This window comes from Daphnia pulicaria, chromosome 4 (genome assembly GCF_021234035.1).
Source record: "Daphnia pulicaria isolate SC F1-1A chromosome 4, SC_F0-13Bv2, whole genome shotgun sequence".
Classification (NCBI taxonomy): Eukaryota; Metazoa; Arthropoda; class Branchiopoda; order Diplostraca; family Daphniidae; genus Daphnia; species Daphnia pulicaria.
The window spans coordinates 15,305,494-15,324,117 of NC_060916.1; the positions used below are offsets into that span (position 1 = coordinate 15,305,494).

An 18,624-nucleotide genomic window follows, 5' to 3' on the forward strand; every position below is an offset into this window, starting at 1 on the left:
TTAGACGTCTTGCACATTGCCGGCCCTGTTTCCGTCTTCGGAAACATCTTGTTCGTCTTCTTCTAAGAGGCAAAGCTTGTGGACCGACCGGGTGTACAGATGAGTGGTGCAGGTGACGTCGGATGCTGAACGGCGACGCTTGGAGGTGGTTGGAATGGCTCGAACGACTCTGACGTCGGCGGATCGGACGAATCCGTCGGGACCTTGCTGGACGCTGACGACGCGACCGATCGGCCATGATCCGCGAGGAGAATTGGGCGTGACGACGAGAACTAAATCGTTGACGGCCAGATTCCGTCGCGAACGAAGCCACTTTCTTCTTTCGATGCCGTTGGGGACATATTCTCGGAGCCACCGGTTCCAGAAATGCGTTATCAGCTCCTGGGCTTGTTCGTAACGTCTTCGACTGGAAACTTTGGCGCCTGGAGGATAATCAAGGTTACATCCTGAATGAGCCCGCAGCAGCAGAAAATGGTTTGGTGTGATGGCTTCTAAGTCGTTCGGGTTGACGCTGACGTGAGTCAACGGGCGAGAATTTAGGAGCGCTTCGGCTCCGACGATAGCCGTGACGAGGACGTCTTCGGTGACAGACCGATTGTTTAGAATACCTCGCAGGGCGGTTTTTGCGGATTTAATCAATCGCTCCCATGAGCCGCCAAAGTGAGGAGCTACGGGTGGACTGAATCTCCATTCAATTGGTTGATTTTTGAGTTTTTCAATCTTCTGCACCAACTCGGCTTCGTTCCAGCGGGAAAGGGCGCGGTTGATTTCTTGCTCACCGGCCACGAGATTTGTTCCGTTGTCGCTGTAGCAAAGTTGAGGGACGCCGCGACGATCGGCAAAACGGGAAAAAGCGTTGATGAAAGAGTCCATATCGAGGGAATCGGCGACTCCAAGATGTACAGCTCGGGTGTCTAGGCATGTAAACATCACACCATAGCGCTTGACAGATCTTCTCAAGATGACGACGGAAAATGGGCCGAAAAGGTCGATTCCGACGTTGGTAAAAGCGGGAAGATGAGTTTGCAGGCGACTAGCAGGCAGTGGGCCCATGAGTGGTGGCGCTGGTTGACTATTACGAAGCTTGCACGTAAAACACTTTCGAATGACACGATTGATTGAAGCTCGAGGATGAAGGACATGGTATTTTGCCCGAAGTGCGTGAAGCGTAGGCTCTGTTGACGCATGGATGAGAAGTTTGTGTGTGTCGGTGATGACCATAGTGGACAGTTGACTGTCGGAAGATAGCACAATTGGGTGTTTCGTATCTTCCGGCAGAGACGCGTGTTGCAGCCGACCACCGACTCTGATGATTCCGAACGGATCTAAGAATGGGGTAAGATTGGCCAGGGAGGAAGCTGTTGGCACTGGTCGTCCTTTGGCCAAACACCGGAACTCGTCGTCGAAGAAATGCCGTTGGTCGACACGAATAATGAAGCGGAGTGCTTCGCGAAGTTCAGGAGCTTTGACGTAAGGAGCCAACTGTCGATTTTTCGGATTGATGTGACGGTTGTTGACGAACCGGAGTAGCCAAGCGACGATGCGTTTCAACTTGTGTAAATTTGAAGATTGTTGAATTAAGTTGAAGACGGGATGGTCGTTGGTCACTTGAACGAAGCCGACCCATTTTGCCGGCGACACTTCGGGATCGTCTGATGATGGTTCGGATATCACGCCTGTTGAGGGCCAAGAAGATTGAGGCAAGGCGAGAAAATCTGGGCCACGGAACCATCTGTGTTGAGTTGTGAGATGAGTCGCTGGAATGCCGCGGGAACAATCATCGGCCGGATTCAATTCGCCTGGGATGTGGCGCCACTGAGAAGCGGCACTGCTTTCGATAATTTCGGTAATCCGGTGAGCGACGAACGCGTGATACTTGCACGATTTTGAGTGAATCCATTGAAGCACGGTTTGAGAGTCACACCAGTAGATAACTTGTGCTGCGATGGGTCCAAGCTCCTTGATGGCGGAATCACATAATCGGACGCCCAGCACTGCGCCTTGTAGCTCCAAACGCGGAATAGAAAGCTGGCGTAACGGCGCAACTCTTGCTTTTGCGAGAAGAAGGTTGAGGCGAAAATGTCCGTTTGGATATTCGGCTCGCAGGTAGACACAGGCGCCGAAACCGACCTCGGATGCGTCGGAACAAACATGAAGCTCGTAGGAGATGGGCCTTTCTTGTAGCCGGAAGCAACGCGGAATCTTGATGGAGGCGATTGCTGAAAGTTCCTTTGCCCATGCCATCCAAATTTCAAGCAGTGTAGGAGGCAATGGATCGTCCCAATCCGCGCCGGATCGCCAAATTTCTTGAAGCAGGATTTTGGCTGTCATTACGACTGGAGAGAGAAATCCGAGTGGGTCAAAGACGGAAGCTACTTCTTGGAGAACTTCACGTTTGGTTTTGGCTTGGATTTTGATCGACGATTTAAAGTTGAACGCATCTTGTTGACAATTCCAGAGCAGGCCAAGAGTCCGTTCGATTGGAAGTTTGTCGGCGTCGAGATCGAGTGACCGTGAAAGATCGGAATGATCGACGGTGGCTAAGACGGATCGGGAAGATGAAAGCCATTGGACCATGTTGAAGCCGCCGAGCTTTAGCAATGCTGAAACGTCACGTAATTTTGCGATAGCTTCTTCCTCTGTCTCCGTGGAATCTAGATAATTGTCGACGTAGATATTTTTGGATACTGAATCGGCGACGTCGGGGAAGCGGCTGCCAAAATCTTCTGCCGTTTTTCTCAGCGCGTAGATGCAGCTGGTTGGAGACGATACGGCACCAAAGACGTGAACTGTCATTTGGTATTCTTTCGGTTCTCCTACGTCGCCAGGGTTTTTCCAAAGAAAGCGGAAAAGAGATTGTTGCTGTTTGGGAACGAGCACCTGGTGGTACATTTTCTCTATATCGCCGGATATTGGAACGGGAAACTGCCGGAAGCGAAGAAGGACGCCAATTAGACACGTTAGCAGATCGGGACCTTTGAACAATTGTTCATTCAGCGACGTTCCTTTGTAACGAGCGGATGGATTGAATACCACACGAACTTTTTCCGGTTTGTTTGGATTTGTGACGCCGTGATGCGGAAGATACCAGGTGAAGCCTTTGCGGATAGAGTTGTTGACGTCCGATAATACTGCGTGTCCGAGGGAAATGTATTCGTTCATCACGCGGGAATATCGTTCGGCGAATGCTGGATCACGGGCGAAGCGCTTCTCCAGCGAGTTGAAATGACGAACGGCGACTTCACGATTATTCGGAATGTTGATTTTGGGATCACGAAGCATTAGTCCGACTTCGTACCTTTCTCCAGTGTGACGCGTCGTCTGCTCCAGTATTTTCAATGCTGCTTTGTCGTCCAGTGATGAAGGCAAAGATGTTGACGGACGAACACCGAAACTTTCTGTGAGCCAGAATTGATTGACGACGTCGTGTAGAGCTTGATCGGAGAGGTGCTGGGTGATGGAAAGCGCGTTGATGTGAAGAGGTGGATGCAAAGTGGCGGTTGCCACTGGTCCGGTCACACACCAACCAAAATGAGTTTTGATTCCATCCGGGGCTTCAACTCCGTCGGCTGGATAGCGGGAATCTAGTACATCGTGGACACGGAGGACATCACGTCCTAAAAGAACGCCTATTTCTTTGGTGTCCGCGTTGATTGGCTCGATATCACAGAGATGATTCCATTGATGTTTGACTGCCGGCCAATTAAGGCTGGTTGTTTGGATTTGTAGACGCGGGACTGTGTACGCAGACTTGACTTCGAAAGAGCGGCTGGAATCGGCGGTGAGAATGTTGAAAGATACACATTTCACTTTATTCTTCGGATCGTTTCCGTGGAAAGTCGCTAACGGTGATGACTGCGTAGGACCGTCGAGTTTCAGCTTTTTTGATATTTTTTCGAGGATCAAAGATGCTTGGCTTCCTTGATCCAAGATGCCTACTGTGTTGACCTGGATTCCGTTAGCTTCAATGATGACTGGAACCGTTAGCAGCAGGGTGGTGATTGAATCTCCTTCGACGGTGTGCGTTCCAACGCCCTTTTTGGTTGTTTTCTTGATTTCTTGTGTCTCGGATTTTTCTTCTTTTGGTGTCTTTGCTTTATCTTTAAAGGACACGTTGAGGCTTGGAGCGCCGTGGAGAAGTGGGTGGTGATGGGCAGTGCATTCTTCGAAGTTGCATTTCGTTCTGTTAAAGCATTCTTTCGTCCAATGTCCTTTAGTTAGGCACCGTAGACAGCAGTTAAACTCCTTGATGATCTTCATCCTTTCTTCTAACGATAAGGCTGCGAATTTTGGACACGATGAAAGGCGGTGGTCTCCTCTGCACAGGAGGCACGTCAAGGTTTTGCTTCCATCGTTTTGTTTGGCTGCTGTTGAGGGCGGAGCGGCTGGTTTGTGACCGATGATGTTGATTGAAGGCGGATGCTTCGGCTTTCGGTCCGTTTGCTGCCGGCCCGGCTTTTGGTTGCTTTTGCTGGACGGGGGCGATGATGCTTGAGAAATCAAACAATGCTTGGCCATCATTTCTCCTTTGACGATTAGGTGGATCCAGCTTGAGAAGTCTTGAAGGGTTAGGCAGACTGGGTGACTCTTGACTATCTTTTTCCCCCACCTGCTTTGTAATTCCGCTGGAAGCTTGGCCAAAATTAGCTCGAGGATGCCGGATGCTTTCAGCTCGTGTTCGTAACCTCCGTTCTTCAAAGATGAAACAGCTCCATTGAGAGTTTGCGAGAATTTGAGCAATGTTTTGTAGTCGTTGTTGTTCACTTTTGGCAGCTCGATCAGAGACTGGATGTAGGCTCTTGAGACGATCTGAGGATGACCATAGGTGTTTTCGAGCTCGGTCAAAGCTTCACTGTACAAAGCCGAGCTGCTGAGAGAGTCGCCAAGTCCATTTCGGATGTCTTCTGACAAAGATCGTTTGAGCAACGCCATTTTTTCTGTTGATGATAAACTGTTGTTGGAGTGGACCAAATCTCTGAAGATTGCAATAAAGTCGGGCCACTTCTTGGGATCGCCGTCGTAGGGTTTTAAGTCCAATTTGGGAAGACGAAAAACTGATCTTGTGTTGTGGTTTGACTCGGTGGAATCTTTTGTCGACGACAATAAATTGTCGTTGTGGGCCGTCCATTGCTTGAAGTTGATCGGTTCCTCTTCGGTTTGACGATTTGGATTTGACGCGGTCTGGAACAAATTGTCAAATGGATTGGCTCCTCTGGTTGGTTCGAATTGCGTGGGCTGGAAGGAGGTGTACGGTTGTTTTAAGAGAGAACTGACGGGAATTTTGCTTTGTTGTTCTTGGATCTTCTGATTAAGTTTTTGTTCACTCTCACGCCTTTCTTTTTTTTCTAGCCTCAGCAATCGATCTTTTTCTTGTGCGGCATCGAACAGCTCCTTTTGCTTTTGTTTTTGGACCTCCAGCGCGGTTCTGATTTTTTTGTTTTCTTCAGCTATCTCGTTGGCACGTTTTTCCGCTTCATTTACTGCGTCTCGATTAGCTGTGGTGAATTTGCTGGACTGTCGCTCTCTTTCTTCTTCAACGGCTTTCTTGATCTTCTCTTTTTCGTCTATCTTCATTTGTTGGATCTGTTTTTCTAGTTGTTCACGTTGACGCTTTTCTTCTTCGCGTTGACGCCTTTCTTCTTCGCGCTGACGCCTTTCCTCTTGTAAAGCTTTAGCGTCTTGGTTTGAGACTGAGCTGGATGGTGATACGGAATGGTGATCTGCTGGTCGATTGGGCGGATCCGGTTGCGCTGGATAGACGGTGGCGTTTGACTGGATGCCGAGTGACCGTTGAGACGCATGACCGATGGATACTGCGGATGGCGGACGGGATGTTCTTTCTAAATAACGGTCGATGATTTCAAATATCGTTTCTGCATCTTCTCCAAGTTCTTTCACCCATTCGTCGTCTCGTTCATCTTCTTTCGAATCACAATATTGCTGATGAATTGAAAGACAGTCGGCGATAGTCGTGGAAAATTCTGTCCTCATGAACTTGAGTTCGGTGCGACTTTTTTTATTACGCACGTGATTGATGATTTTGTTTCCTTGTCTGGTCGCACGAGCTTTTTCGGTTGTTCTTGCTTGCTTCAGCGCCCTTGTGTCTTCAAATAGTGGGTATTCATCGGTGTGATCCGGCGGCCTTAGGTCGAACAATGGTGGATTACGATCGGTCTGATCCGGCTGCCTTAGGTCTTCCAATGGTGGATTACGATCGGTCTGATCCGGCTGCCTTAGGTTTTCCAATGGTGGATATCGGGCGGTGTACTCCGTCTGCATTTCTTGCGCTCGACTTGGTGGGCGCGGACTCTGAGTGTCGTTATTGGGCGATGAATTAGCGGCTGACATCTTGGAAATGGAGTTTTTTTTTTTTTTAAATTCAGTAGGACCAATGAGAAGCTAGCCCAATGGACCACGAGGATCTAGGACTTGGCTCTTAGGACCGTTTTTTTTTTTTTAAACTGAATATGAAAGTGAGAACAGCAAGCCCAACGAATGATAGCCCAATGAGCCTTGAAAAAGACTTAGGACCGATCACTAGGACCGTGTGTAACACGAAACAGGATGCAAATCTTGATCTTGAGATGTACTGGCCTTGGAATCTTCTTCAGGTTCAGCGGCTGAGTCTTCTTGTTTTCTTTGTTTTGCCGCTTCTTCTTATTCTCGTTCGGCCAGAATAACTTGCAATATTCTTTCTGCTTCTTGAATGGCCGCGTTGATTGCGGCTTGTCTTGCTTGCTGATTGGGTTGATCGTCAATCTCTCTTTGCCGTAGCTGCTGCACTTGTTGTTGACGTCGAGCGACTCTTCTTTCTTCGTGAACAGCGGCCTGGATGGCGCGGGAAATTGGGCTGTTGCGGCGACGAGGCAGTTTTGAAACGTCACGGCCACGTGGCCTCTTCGAGAAAAAGAAAAGGGAGGGTGGGCGCTTGGCAACACGTAAGAGATTAACGGAAACAAAAGATTTTTTTTTTTTTTTTTAAATGGCGAAATTTACTATTAAATGGAATTTATTTGATGGTTGGATTAGATTACAATCTACAACTGCCGCATGAGCAGTTCTACAAGAGAAAATTTTACTGGAATGCTAAACGTGAGCAATCAAAGAATACCGCAAGCACCTGCTGTTAAGCAAGTTTTTTTTTTGTTTAACTAGTGGCCTGCTTTTGATCGTGAATTAACATGGGCAAGTTGTGAAATTATCGGCAAGACCTGCTCTGAGCACGCAACACGTGGGCTCACCAAGTCTTACCACACCAAAATAAATATCCGACCAACAAATAAATTCACTGAGAAAAGAGATGCCAAAAGGAAGTAGTAAGACTTGCTATGAACGCGCAACACGTGGGCTGCTCAAGTCTTATTACTTACAAAAATTTACGAGAGCAAATGTGGGGAGAGCACTTGACGATGCGGTTGTCGGCAGCGAGAGAGAGAAAGCGTCGTCTGCTACTAAGTGGCTCCCCCTGGGTTCCCGATTCCCTTCCTCTCGGCAGCGTTGCCAGATAAATTTAAATGGGGCCTGCCGATTCTAATGGAATTACTTCGCAAAAAATATTAGGCAATATGCTAGCTAGACAAAATCGCCAAGTGGTTTTAATTTGCAATGAATAAAAATTAGAAAATGAGTTTAAGGGGGGATCGAGAGTTTTTTTTGTTTTTTTTTTTTTTTTTTACGAGGTTTTTTCCCTTCTGTTTTTAGACCCAGAAATTAATTTCTCAAAGGGAATTTGTCTACCTGTTGAGATGTCGGAGATAAATATGGATTACTCTGACGGTGGGTGACGCCGCGCGCTTGGTCGTCAACCAATTTCAATGGATCGGGGGGAGGATTTTTTACGGGATCTAACGCAATGTCTTTGCACGGTCTGTACGGGACTTTACATTAAAGCGAGTAAATTTTTTGATTCGAAACGCAAGGTTACTACACAAAGTGTGCAATACTTGCTCTACGAGTGAGTTTAAATTTTTTTTTTTGATTCGAAACGCAGGGTCGATGCACGAAATGTGCACGACTTGCTGTACGATTGGATTTTAGTTTTCTGTAGGGTTCAAAACGCAAGGTCGATGCACCAAATGTGTTAGGCCTCCGTGCCGTCGCTACATCGAATATTTACTTTAAGCTAAGACAAAGAGGGGACTAATCACGGGAGTTTGAATGGAACACGAAATGAGTTTGTATTCCTGACTTTGCCACGTTTTAACGATATGAGACTGGGAAGGGACTTGACAGATGGAGGGTCGGGTGCCAGCCGGCCCGTATCAAAACGAAAGGGACAAGTCGAGAGAAGGTGAATAGCCGGATGCCAGGCGACTAGTTCGGAAAGTGTTTAAGTTTGGTTTTAAGAGACACACGTCTCAGCGACACAGTTTACTGAGAAGAAGTGATAGAAAAGATAGAAAAGGTTATGAAAGGTAGACAATGAAACGTATAGGGAGGGGAAGCTTCTTTGTCCGTGGTGCGTTGCCAAACGGGGCGAATTAGACGTCTTGCACAAATTTTTAAAATCTCTCAGGGAAGACACATTTTATTTGTCCCTCGCAAGGTATAAACGGCGAACTGTTTCATCTTTATGGACCTACTATATGTAAAAGGTTCTGACTATAAGGTGAGACTGTATAAACTATAAGAAGCCAAAAAGAAGTTCAGCTTCGATCAAGGTTGCCAACGTTAAAAGGACCATTTCTTTCTACTACATAAGTTCGTGTTTTGTGTAAGTTTCACGCGCGCCATCGCAGCACCGTCAAACACGTTTGACTAGTCGATCGGAAGGTGGCTTCATTCCGCATCGATTTGCATTTAAAATTAACATTACTATTCTGTGACGTCACATTACACATACCTATAAGGTCTCAGACCAGTTTTTGTACAACGCTTGCTTCGCCAAACGGCATATTTTCATCTAATAGAGAACAGAAAAATAAAAATTCCCTATATATAATACCTACAACTCACGTGAGATTCTTGGCATCTGTTGCATGCCAGGTGGACTCTAGGGAATGGCTGTTGAACTCGCCCAGCCGCAGAATTTGTATAACAGCCAACAAAAAAGATAAAAAATAACAAAAAAAAAAAAGCTGCAGGCTATGTGTAAATATATGAGAAAAACAATTCTAAAACGGTTTTCTTCTTCAGACTGCTGGCGCTTATATACTGTATAGGCAGTTTGAAATCGGATATACAGTATACACAGACAGAAAAAAAGAAATAAATTCTGGCCAGCTTCAAAGTTCAGACGGTCTGTATATACAGTATTTGCATTTTCCATACGGGTATTATTGGCGGGTATAGATATAGTGTCCATCGGGGAAAAAAAACCCTCTCTTCTCACCTTATAGGCTATTGGCCTTTGGGCATTTCACCTCTTGTATATACTTCTCTTTGGAGTCTGATGGGCGATGGCTGATAAACATGTTGTTGGAGCGGGTGGAGCGTGGCTTGAACAGGTTGCTCTCCTACACAGCAGCATCGTGTGGTTATTTCGACTTTTGAAAAGCGACTTGCACATTCGAAAGAAGCGTCAGTTCACAAATGTCTGGCGCCGAAACGGACCACTTCAACACACTTCGTTCCAGCCATTCGAAAAGTCGGACAAACAGCAATTTTGATCAAGTTTTCGTTTGGTTTTATAACATTTGCTGCAGCCCAGTTACAACACAGGAGACATAGAGTTGTAATGGTACGCTTACCATCGCTCATTCCGTTTCTCATCTTCATGTTGTGTCTGTATTTGGTGAGTCAGTTAAGTCAATGCTCAACAGTTTTAAATCATGAGCGACGAAGCAGCAGTGATGGGCGAAGCATTTTTCGTCGCAAGGTCCGCCAGTCCGTCAGCCAAGTGTTGAGTCAAATGTGGCAGTTTTCACCGAGAGCTCACTTATCGAAAAAGCAGCTGAAAACCGACGACAAATTCATCAATTTGACGGCTTTGCCGAGCAATGACGAAAGAGCTATGAACGCGGTATAATCGAACACTCCCTATCGTTTCTTATTCTATGTGTCATTCAAAAGGCTATATAGTTATGTGATGACCTTGTGACCTATTAAGTGCTCCTTCTAACTGTCTATATAGGTGCAAATAATCATTAACCGCGGCTATCCAGTAGCTTCGTACTCAGTCACGACGTCAGACGGATACATTTTGGAATTGCATCGAATCCCTGGGCGTAAAGGTCAGACGTCCGATTTGGGCACTGGCAAACCTGTCTGGCTACAACATGGACTCCTCTGCTCCTCAGCTGATTGGCTAATTACTCCCTCCGATCAATCCTTGGGTAAAACTCTGACAACTGAAAATATTGTTCTTTTTTTGTTTTTTAATATGTGTATAAAGTTAAAGTGACCATTTGTGTCCAATATGAAGATGACCAGAGATTGAATCTATGTACGCTCTTTGATTTACAGCATTCATCTTAGCAGATCTTGGTTACGGTAATTATTCGTTATTAATTTAATTATTATAAGGACTTATATTTGCGCAAGCAAAAATAAGTCAACTATAACCGACTCGATATGTGAATTTTAGATGTATGGCTCGGCAATGCTCGCGGCAACGTTTACTCACGCAAGCATAAGACCCTGACTCACACCCAAAAGTCTTACTGGGATTTCTCGTCAGTATTAAATTTCCCCTATATTTTTTAATAATTCATTTGAAATAAAAATATTGAGTTTATGCAAAATATGGTATTGTATTAGATGGGACGAAATGGGCAAATTTGACATTCCGGCTGTGCTGAACTTTATCCTCTTCAAAACGGAACGCAAAAAATTAATTTACATCGGTAAATAATAGCACAGCAAATCTGCAATAGTTCATTGTTTCGTCATATTATAATCATAATGATCATTTGTTGATCCGAAGGACATTCTATGGGGTGCAGCATGTTTTTCGTCGCAATGGCCACATACCCGGATCTTCAATCGAAAATCGAAACGATGGTTGCCTTAGCTCCAGCGACGTCGCTGGCCCACATGACCAGCCCTATTTTTCGTCTAGCTCCCTTTATCAAGCCCATAGAGGTTGGCATTTTATATTTAATTATTATTTAGATTTTTTTAACTCTATCTTTATTAGCGTTAAATTTTCTATTCCCTCCTCTGTGTAGTTTTTGCTCAGGCTATTAAAGACTCGAGCTTTCCTTTCGCAAGAGTCGTATCTGAACTATTTCCAAAGAAAGTTTTGCTTGAAAAATGTCGGATGGGCTGGACTGTGCCGAAATGTTCTCTTTTTGCTGCTTGGAGACGACACGACAAACATAGATGTGGTAGGAGATATTAAAAAATAGCATCCGAAATTGATGATATTATGACTATAAAGTGTGCATATTATTTTTGAATTTGTTTTAGGAAATTCTGAGGGTTTTAGATGGGAACACCCCAGCAGGGACTTCAGTTCGCACTGTCGCCCAGTTCGCCATGAATTTTAACTCCGGTATATTATGCTGCTCAGGCTATATAAATAGAAGTATCTATTTAAAAAAAACAATTGTTGACGCCATCATTTTTGATTTGATTCAGGTCCCACATTCATTCCGTATGATTTCGGACCTGTTGGCAACTATCTTCGCTACAAGAAATTCAGACCACCGCCCTACGACTTGGGTAAAGTTAAAGTACCGGTCTACTTATTTTATGGGGAAAACGATCGTCTAGTAACGCCCAAGGTAAGACCAATTTCGCCACATTCATTTGCATGCGCGAGGAATAGTTTATTTTTGGTTCGGTCTATTAATGAGCTAACGAGCTGTCACGCATTATCATTGTTGCAGGACATCGAATGGCTAGCGTCCAAATTGCCCAATGTCAAAGAACTCGTCAAAGTCGATGACAAATATTACAATCATGCCAGCTTTTTGATCAGTAAGAACAATAATGTGCTTCTTAACAATCAACTGATATCATTCCTACCATCCCCAAATTGACGATGGATATTTAGTACAAATGACATTATAGTATATAGTTATAACGTTTCCCGATTGTATCTCTTGAATGCTCACCGTCAATATCCTGCCATTCAAAAAACCCAATTCTATTTATGTCTTTTTGCTTGATCATAATAAATAAAGTAGCCTATATACAATAATGGATCGCGAAATTGTAGTGTAAACTCTCGCGGACTTCAACAAACAAATTGTGCGCTGTATTATATAACGTATTAGTCGCATATTTGACTATTTGATTTCAAAACGTGAACTAGATGGCGTAAACTGTATATTAGATTTGGGCGACGCGTATTATATAATACGCCGTAATGCCATCACTACAACTATATACCCGAGGAGAATTTTCGCATGACGACATGCATTTATAATGTATTGTAAATGGAAGAAAAAAATGTAACATGCATTGTGCAACATACACCAAAAGTGCTCCCTTTTTCCGTTTTGGAAAGCGTTTAACACGTATTCTACGTGCATGCACAGAACTGTTTTATTTTCATTTTTAAATGTGTTTTTAATACATTCATAATGCATGCTGAAAACGAACTTTTATTTGGCCTACAGATATGAAATTCCGCATATTTATGAATCGGATGTAGTTCTATATTGGATTCAGAAATTTCGGCAAAAAAGACAAAAAGAAACAGATTTTGTCAACTTTATTTTATTTATTTCATCAACGTTACTTATAACATGCGACGTATAACATATAACTTATAACATTTAAACTCTCCACCGGTATAGTCGGAACATCGCAGCCTTCAGTCTCTTTATCAAAGCCGTCGATAGGCACATCTTGCAAACGGTCCGTGTCAGCGAATTCCAGCGGAACGGGCAACGCCAGGGCTGAATAATCAAATTCGAAAGACGTCCGCGTCTCGGAAGCATCCGGAAAGGGCGATATGGCATTCAGCATATGGCATTCGGATGAGTCTTCTCCGCCAATGGCGCGTGAAGTTGCAGCAACGCCATTGCAAACTTATTTATTTTTTTTTCATGCCGATGGATCGGAAAGAGAAAATTTCGATTTCCGTAAAATGTTGGCCAGACAAACTTTCAGCTCAATCATGGCGTATTTTTGCGCTAACAAATTCAGAAAAATTATTTTTAATTGAGTCTAAATAAAAAGCTTCTGAATTAAATTCACCGATGCAAGTGCGGACGCCAGCGCTAAATGGAATAAAAGCGTACAGATGTCGTCGACGCTGTTCTCCGGCAGGAATCGATCCGGTTTGAAAGATTCCGGATCAGGGAAAAATTCCGGATTGTGATGGGCGGCGTAAATATTCATGCAAACTGTTACACCTTTAATTAAAATTTGCGTTGGCATGAAGAAGGCCTTGGCTACGTCGCTCGCTTACCAATGCATTTCTTTCAACTGTAAGGCTTTTTTCAAGATCTTGAAGTAGTTGCTTTTCTTCTTGAAGCATCGAAACTTTTATCTCTGCGCTTGCAAGCAGTTGCTGAGCATTCATCGCTTCGTCTATGAAACAGGAATAATAATTTCAAAGTTATAATTTTAAGTGAAAGATGTAATGAAAATACCTCGTAAAACTGCAATGCTTTGCTCGTGTTTAGCAATTGTGCAGGCATAAATCTTATTCTTATCTTCTAAAGCGTTAAGTTGTTTCTTGCAAGACTCCAAGTTGCCCTTAAGAGCACATTTTAATACAATTTTACTAATTAAAACTTATTTTATTGCGATTACCTGCAATGGTTTTTCCTTTGAATCGGCATATTCATTGTGGGTGCTTAAACGCACGTTCTGGGCTCTTAATTCAGCTAACTGTCCTTGAAGTGCTTGAATTTGACTGTCTAAAGCAGCCTCCTTTTCTTTCTTTTCTTTGAGGATACTATCTTCGCGTTGTCGAGCTATGGTTGGCGCTCGATCCTCGTGTTCCTGTTGAAAGAAATAAAAGAATTAATTTTCAAACACACAGAAAAAATTGTATTTCTTTACCTGAAGAATTTGATCTATGTAGTTATTCAGTTTCTTATTCTCTTCCTCTTCAAATAGCATTTGCTCAGAAATAGACACATATTGACTATAAATCTGAGTTAGGGTCATTCCTGATTTTAACAATAACCTATTAAATGAAATCATTATATTAATTTACATTAAAAAAAATGGGAAACACATTCGATTACCGAGAAGCCGCAGGTGACATGGCTTCAATGTTTTCTTCTAGTTCTTCGAGTTCTAGCACTCTTGAAGTCTTCTCACGTCGTATGGTCATAATCTCTCTTGTTCTTGTTTCAAGTTCATCTTGCAGAAGCCTCTGTTGTCGAACAATAAGTTCCCGTTCTTGGTCCAGCCTTCTCTCTCTATACAAATTTTCAATTTTGATTTACCTTAATACAAACTGTTAAAAATGTGAGCTTACTTGTATTCCAAAGTGAGTTGTTGGCTGTTAAGCTCTTCAGTTTTAATAAGGGCTTCAGATTTTTCTTTATTAGCATGAACAAGTTGATCAGTTAAAGCCTTGAGCTCCCCTGTAAGTCTACCCAGGCCGTCATTTCTTCTTGAAAGTAGAGAGTTAAGCCTATTTTTTTTCTAAAAGCGATTCCTTTTTTTCTTCCAATCTTGCTGCATAGCTTCAAGCCTAAAACAAAGATTGATTTTAAAATACGAATTACAAGAAAAATAGAAATATAGCTTACAAAGTAGGTTTTGATCCAACATTTTTGAGCTGATCTTGCGAGGAGGCAAGATTCCCATCTGTCAGATCTTGAATTAGACTCCTCTCTTCGTGCCCAATCTTGTAGTTGCTGAAGCTGTGAATCCAACTTTTTAGTTGGATGTTTTTTAAAAACATATTAAAGTAGGCTAAAAGTTACACAAATTCTTTTTCAAATTTACCAGCAACAGTTTGAAATGCCGTAAAACATTTTGCTGTCAACTTAACTAGCAACAGGTTAAGATCGTAGGCGAAAATATTTTCTGCACTGTTAGTCCATTATACAAACACTAGTTCCAGGGAAAACTGAATTAGATAAAAGGCTAGAATGAATTCATTCTTCACAACTTTGTCAACTTAAATTGTTTAGTAGGGGTCTGCTTTCTGCTCCCGTAAATCAAAATATTAGAATTTTGTCACTTTGACATTTTACAAAACATGGCGGCCATTGCCAATAATTTGAGAAATGAATGACGCTAAACAGTAGACCCCGAAAAGAAAGTGCAAGACTAAATCTTTTTCAAAAAATGTGCTGTTAACGGAAAATTATATTGTTGTTGAAATTGAGAATCATAAAAAAGTCAAATTATTGTTTCAATTCACTATTGGTACTTGAAAAAATTAATGTAGAAAACCAAAATCTTCCCGGTAATACCATATTGAAATAAACATGTAAGCATTAAGAAATGTTTGACTTCTTTGCGTGTCTTGATTTGAACTTGCTTGTATAAGTACTAATCAGTTTCAAGTTATAAACGCATTTATAAGAAACAAATCCACGCATTTTTTATAAATTTTATAATTAAAAACATTGTGCAGCTTTATATCGTAACGATCAGTGTAGTGGTTTGAGTATTGGGTTGCGGTGCATGAGTTTAACGTTCAAATCCTTCGTCCGTCTGAAATTTTCAACATTTAATCATTATGAAGAATTTAGAGTATTTTGAATGAAAGAGTAATAATGTGCGACTTTCATTTATTCTTATCTTTTATATATGCATATAAGTTACCAGTTTTGATTGCAGGAGTTGTTTTGTTGAAACTGTTGCAGTGGTTAGAGTGTCGTAAGATGGTAATGGCCTACGTTCGGTTTCTACTTCAGACAGTCAGGTTATTCTTGAGTCAACCAATATTGTTTGATTGACGACGATATGCGTCTTCCACAAAATAATTTTAAAGAGTTAAGACGGCCATTTTGACTAAAGGATCAACAGTTATCTCGTTTTGTGTGTTGTATTGTTTATCAATGTATATAAGCAATAGTCCTATGTGGTCTGGTTGGTATAGTGGTTATAGCTTCTGTATGAGAAGCTAAGCAAAGCCCCTTGGTCTTAGATTCGATTCCTGTCCTCGAAGTAGCTTTTTTCAAAGTCTTTGAGTTATTTGGCCTTCCAAATGAACAGGATTTTTTTATTTTAGCCATACAATATTTGTAGCGAAAGCATTTATAAATACAAAATTTTATGTTTTAACATGACTATAAACGGATTCTGATTTTAGTTATTGGATACCATATACATTGCATTTTTCATCCGTCATTGAAACGGAAAATTCTTTTTCGCAGTCAGCGCCCTTTTTTCTAACCACTCCTCTTCAAAAACGGAGAATTCATTCCAATAATGAATTAAAATTGCGTTCTACATGCATGTGCTGATCCGACCGTATAACACAATGCGAAAATTCTCCTCGGGAAGACATTTACGAGAAAGATATATTTCAAGGCCGAAAAATGATATAATATATTACAAAATGTGATACTTTTTTATGTCGAAATTAATCTGCGTATTAAAAACAATTTATTATAGTCAAATTTGTTATTAAAATGTACTATTTCCCGATATTTAAAAATGAAATCATATTCGTTAATATGAAATCTTTACTATTGATTTTCAAAAAACAGATATTGATACTTTTATTTAATGAAATAAAACATTTATTAAGTACCATTTGACAACAATCAAATAGTACTTTAACTGGGACATAAATTCATATCCGTATTATCTTATCGAGAATCGTGAGTAATTTAATAACCTGCCCTATAGAGCTGCCCCCAAATCACCAGGACATTTACGCCAGAACCAAATTTACTATTACAAATGTCAAAGTAGCTCAGTGGTAAAGCAGTTGCCTGGCAAGCTTAAGATCAATGGTTCGCCTCCCAACTACTACATCATCTCTGATTTCTGAAATAAAATAGTTCTCAATAACAATTCTTTATCATGTCTGAGCGCCTCAAACTACATACTCAATAGACGGACATTTCTGTAATGCATATGCGTAATATAAATTTTTTTTTCTATGGGTTACATGCATCTATATTAACGGTAACAGGGAATTTAAAATGTTTAAAAGAGATATAATTAAAATATCATTTTTCAATAATTATGTAATACATTTTTAGGCATAACTATCGTTTTTTGAAAACAGTTATTTAAAAATGTCTTTCTGGCGGAAATCGGTTTTAGAGATTAAAAAAATCGAAAAACGATATTCTTTTTTAACAGTGTACAACCATACGCGATCAAATATAAAGGTGTAAGTATTAGAGTGTTTCAGTATCAATCGTACGGCTCTAGACAGAAGATGATGTGGACTACATTCGCCTGAAAATGTGGAACAATGGAATAATATGAGGCCTGATAGAAAATGAATTGTTGAAACCGTTAGTCGCTCAGTCCAAATGGCTTTCGGCCGCTTTCGGCAAGGTAAGGAAACTATAACGAGGAAGCTAGCTATATTATACCTGCTATTATATACCTGTATGTAATATCATAACCAGAAGCTACGAATTAATGAGCGAGCTTATTACAATAATTTGTTTATGAAATTTCTGTATGAATGAACATTGATATTATACACGCGCTAGGGTCTATATATTCATTTGAAGTTCGACCAATTTAAGCTTGAAGGCGTTATTTTAATTTACCTTCCTAGATTTTGCTTTGTAATGCAATTAATTTTATTTCCTTTAATTTTAATTAATAGATAGCGATGGCATCAGTTTTTCACATTTTGATTCTATTGAGTTGAATCGTTCCCGAAGGCTGTCCAAATTGTCTCCGTAGAAAAGAGATGAGGTGTATGTAACGGGTCCACCCTGACCTGATTGCAAGTAATATAAAAAGCCAATCAAGTCCTAGATCGGCTGCCACAGAAATATGAGTTACATAATATAGACGCGATCGGCATTAGACCATCTAACTATACACGTTCTCTTTCTTATATACTCTCTCCAGTTTAACACTCACCATTTCCCATTTGTATGTGTATAATCTAACCCTACTACTATACTTAGTCAAAAATCCCACCTAAGAAAAACATAGCTAATCCTAATGCAAAAATAACAAATTCTAACTTTTACTCACAAATCTACTAACGCTCTGTAGCCTTAAAAGAAAAGAAAAAACTTGAGATAAATAGTTCAGGGACAGCCGGATCAAGACCTATCTATCACAAGACGTTGGGACAATCTTGAACACCGTTGTACTGGCTCTCGACTGTTGACTAAATTGAATTATTTTGAACATTTCTATAATCATACAAAATTGAGCAAAGGGAGACGGATTATTCAATATTATCATTGTTAATAAATAATGAAATGAATACCAATTGACCTTTACCATTCGGCAGCAGCTGTTGAACTGCAAATCACTAGTCTTGAAAGTAGATCACCAACCCACAAAAACGTAGTCGAGTTGAGGAGAAAAAGATTTTAATTAACCCAGCATGATAAAACTAAGATGACAGACCAGTTGAGACTGTCAGGATCAACACCCAGAATTGTGCAGGGAACTGGCAATTTTGACAGAGGAAGCGTTGTATAAAGACTGTAATATAAACATTGTAGAACAAAATCCAAAGAAAAACAAAACGATGACAAAGTAGACCTATTCAGAAATATCATAATGATTTGTAAAGCTGTTGGTTTTTTGGACCACTAAACAATGAACTACTAATAAGCAAAAATGAAATCGATACAAGACGACTAGCCACAAATTCTACCC

The 18,624-nt window shown here is 41.5% G+C and overlaps 3 protein-coding genes and 1 long non-coding RNA gene across 5 annotated transcripts; 1 reads left to right on the forward strand and 3 right to left on the reverse strand.

Moving 5' to 3' along the window:
- On the reverse strand, positions 1 to 5,902 carry LOC124337779. The gene is made up of 3 exons (XM_046791801.1): positions 5,899 to 5,902; positions 4,096 to 5,840; positions 1 to 4,035 (listed from the first exon to the last, which is right to left on the reverse strand). The coding sequence occupies exons 1-3, from the start codon at positions 5,900 to 5,902 to the stop codon at positions 1 to 3; spliced, it is 5,784 nt and encodes a 1,927-aa protein (XP_046647757.1).
- A 3,540-nt stretch (positions 5,903 to 9,442) lies between these two features.
- Positions 9,443 to 12,421, forward strand: LOC124338265 (gastric triacylglycerol lipase-like). Its single transcript, XM_046792366.1, has 11 exons — positions 9,443 to 9,679; positions 9,743 to 9,961; positions 10,073 to 10,274; positions 10,405 to 10,431; positions 10,526 to 10,613; positions 10,699 to 10,784; positions 10,865 to 11,022; positions 11,109 to 11,267; positions 11,350 to 11,434; positions 11,521 to 11,666; positions 11,772 to 12,421. The coding sequence occupies exons 1-11, from the start codon at positions 9,677 to 9,679 to the stop codon at positions 11,922 to 11,924; spliced, it is 1,326 nt and encodes a 441-aa protein (XP_046648322.1). The 5' UTR covers positions 9,443 to 9,676; the 3' UTR covers positions 11,925 to 12,421.
- Positions 12,422 to 12,600: 179 nt separating this feature from the next.
- On the reverse strand, positions 12,601 to 13,999 carry LOC124338344 (nucleoprotein TPR-like). 2 transcript variants are annotated; one of them, XM_046792490.1, is made up of 6 exons: positions 13,903 to 13,999; positions 13,651 to 13,842; positions 13,488 to 13,593; positions 13,304 to 13,425; positions 13,090 to 13,238; positions 12,601 to 13,025 (listed from the first exon to the last, which is right to left on the reverse strand). In XM_046792490.1, exons 1-5 carry the CDS (start codon positions 13,960 to 13,962, stop codon positions 13,230 to 13,232), a joined length of 489 nt encoding a protein of 162 aa, XP_046648446.1. In that variant the 5' UTR covers positions 13,963 to 13,999; the 3' UTR covers positions 12,601 to 13,025; positions 13,090 to 13,229. The 2 variants fall into 2 exon arrangements, with proteins under 2 accessions (XP_046648446.1, XP_046648445.1); XM_046792489.1 differs by having other exon boundaries at positions 13,090 to 13,425.
- Positions 14,000 to 14,084: 85 nt separating this feature from the next.
- LOC124338390 lies at positions 14,085 to 15,059 on the reverse strand. The gene is made up of 4 exons (XR_006917776.1): positions 14,803 to 15,059; positions 14,604 to 14,729; positions 14,327 to 14,545; positions 14,085 to 14,267 (listed from the first exon to the last, which is right to left on the reverse strand). It is a non-coding gene; the product is annotated as an uncharacterized LOC124338390 (long non-coding RNA).
- Between the last annotated feature and the right edge of the window lie 3,565 nt (positions 15,060 to 18,624).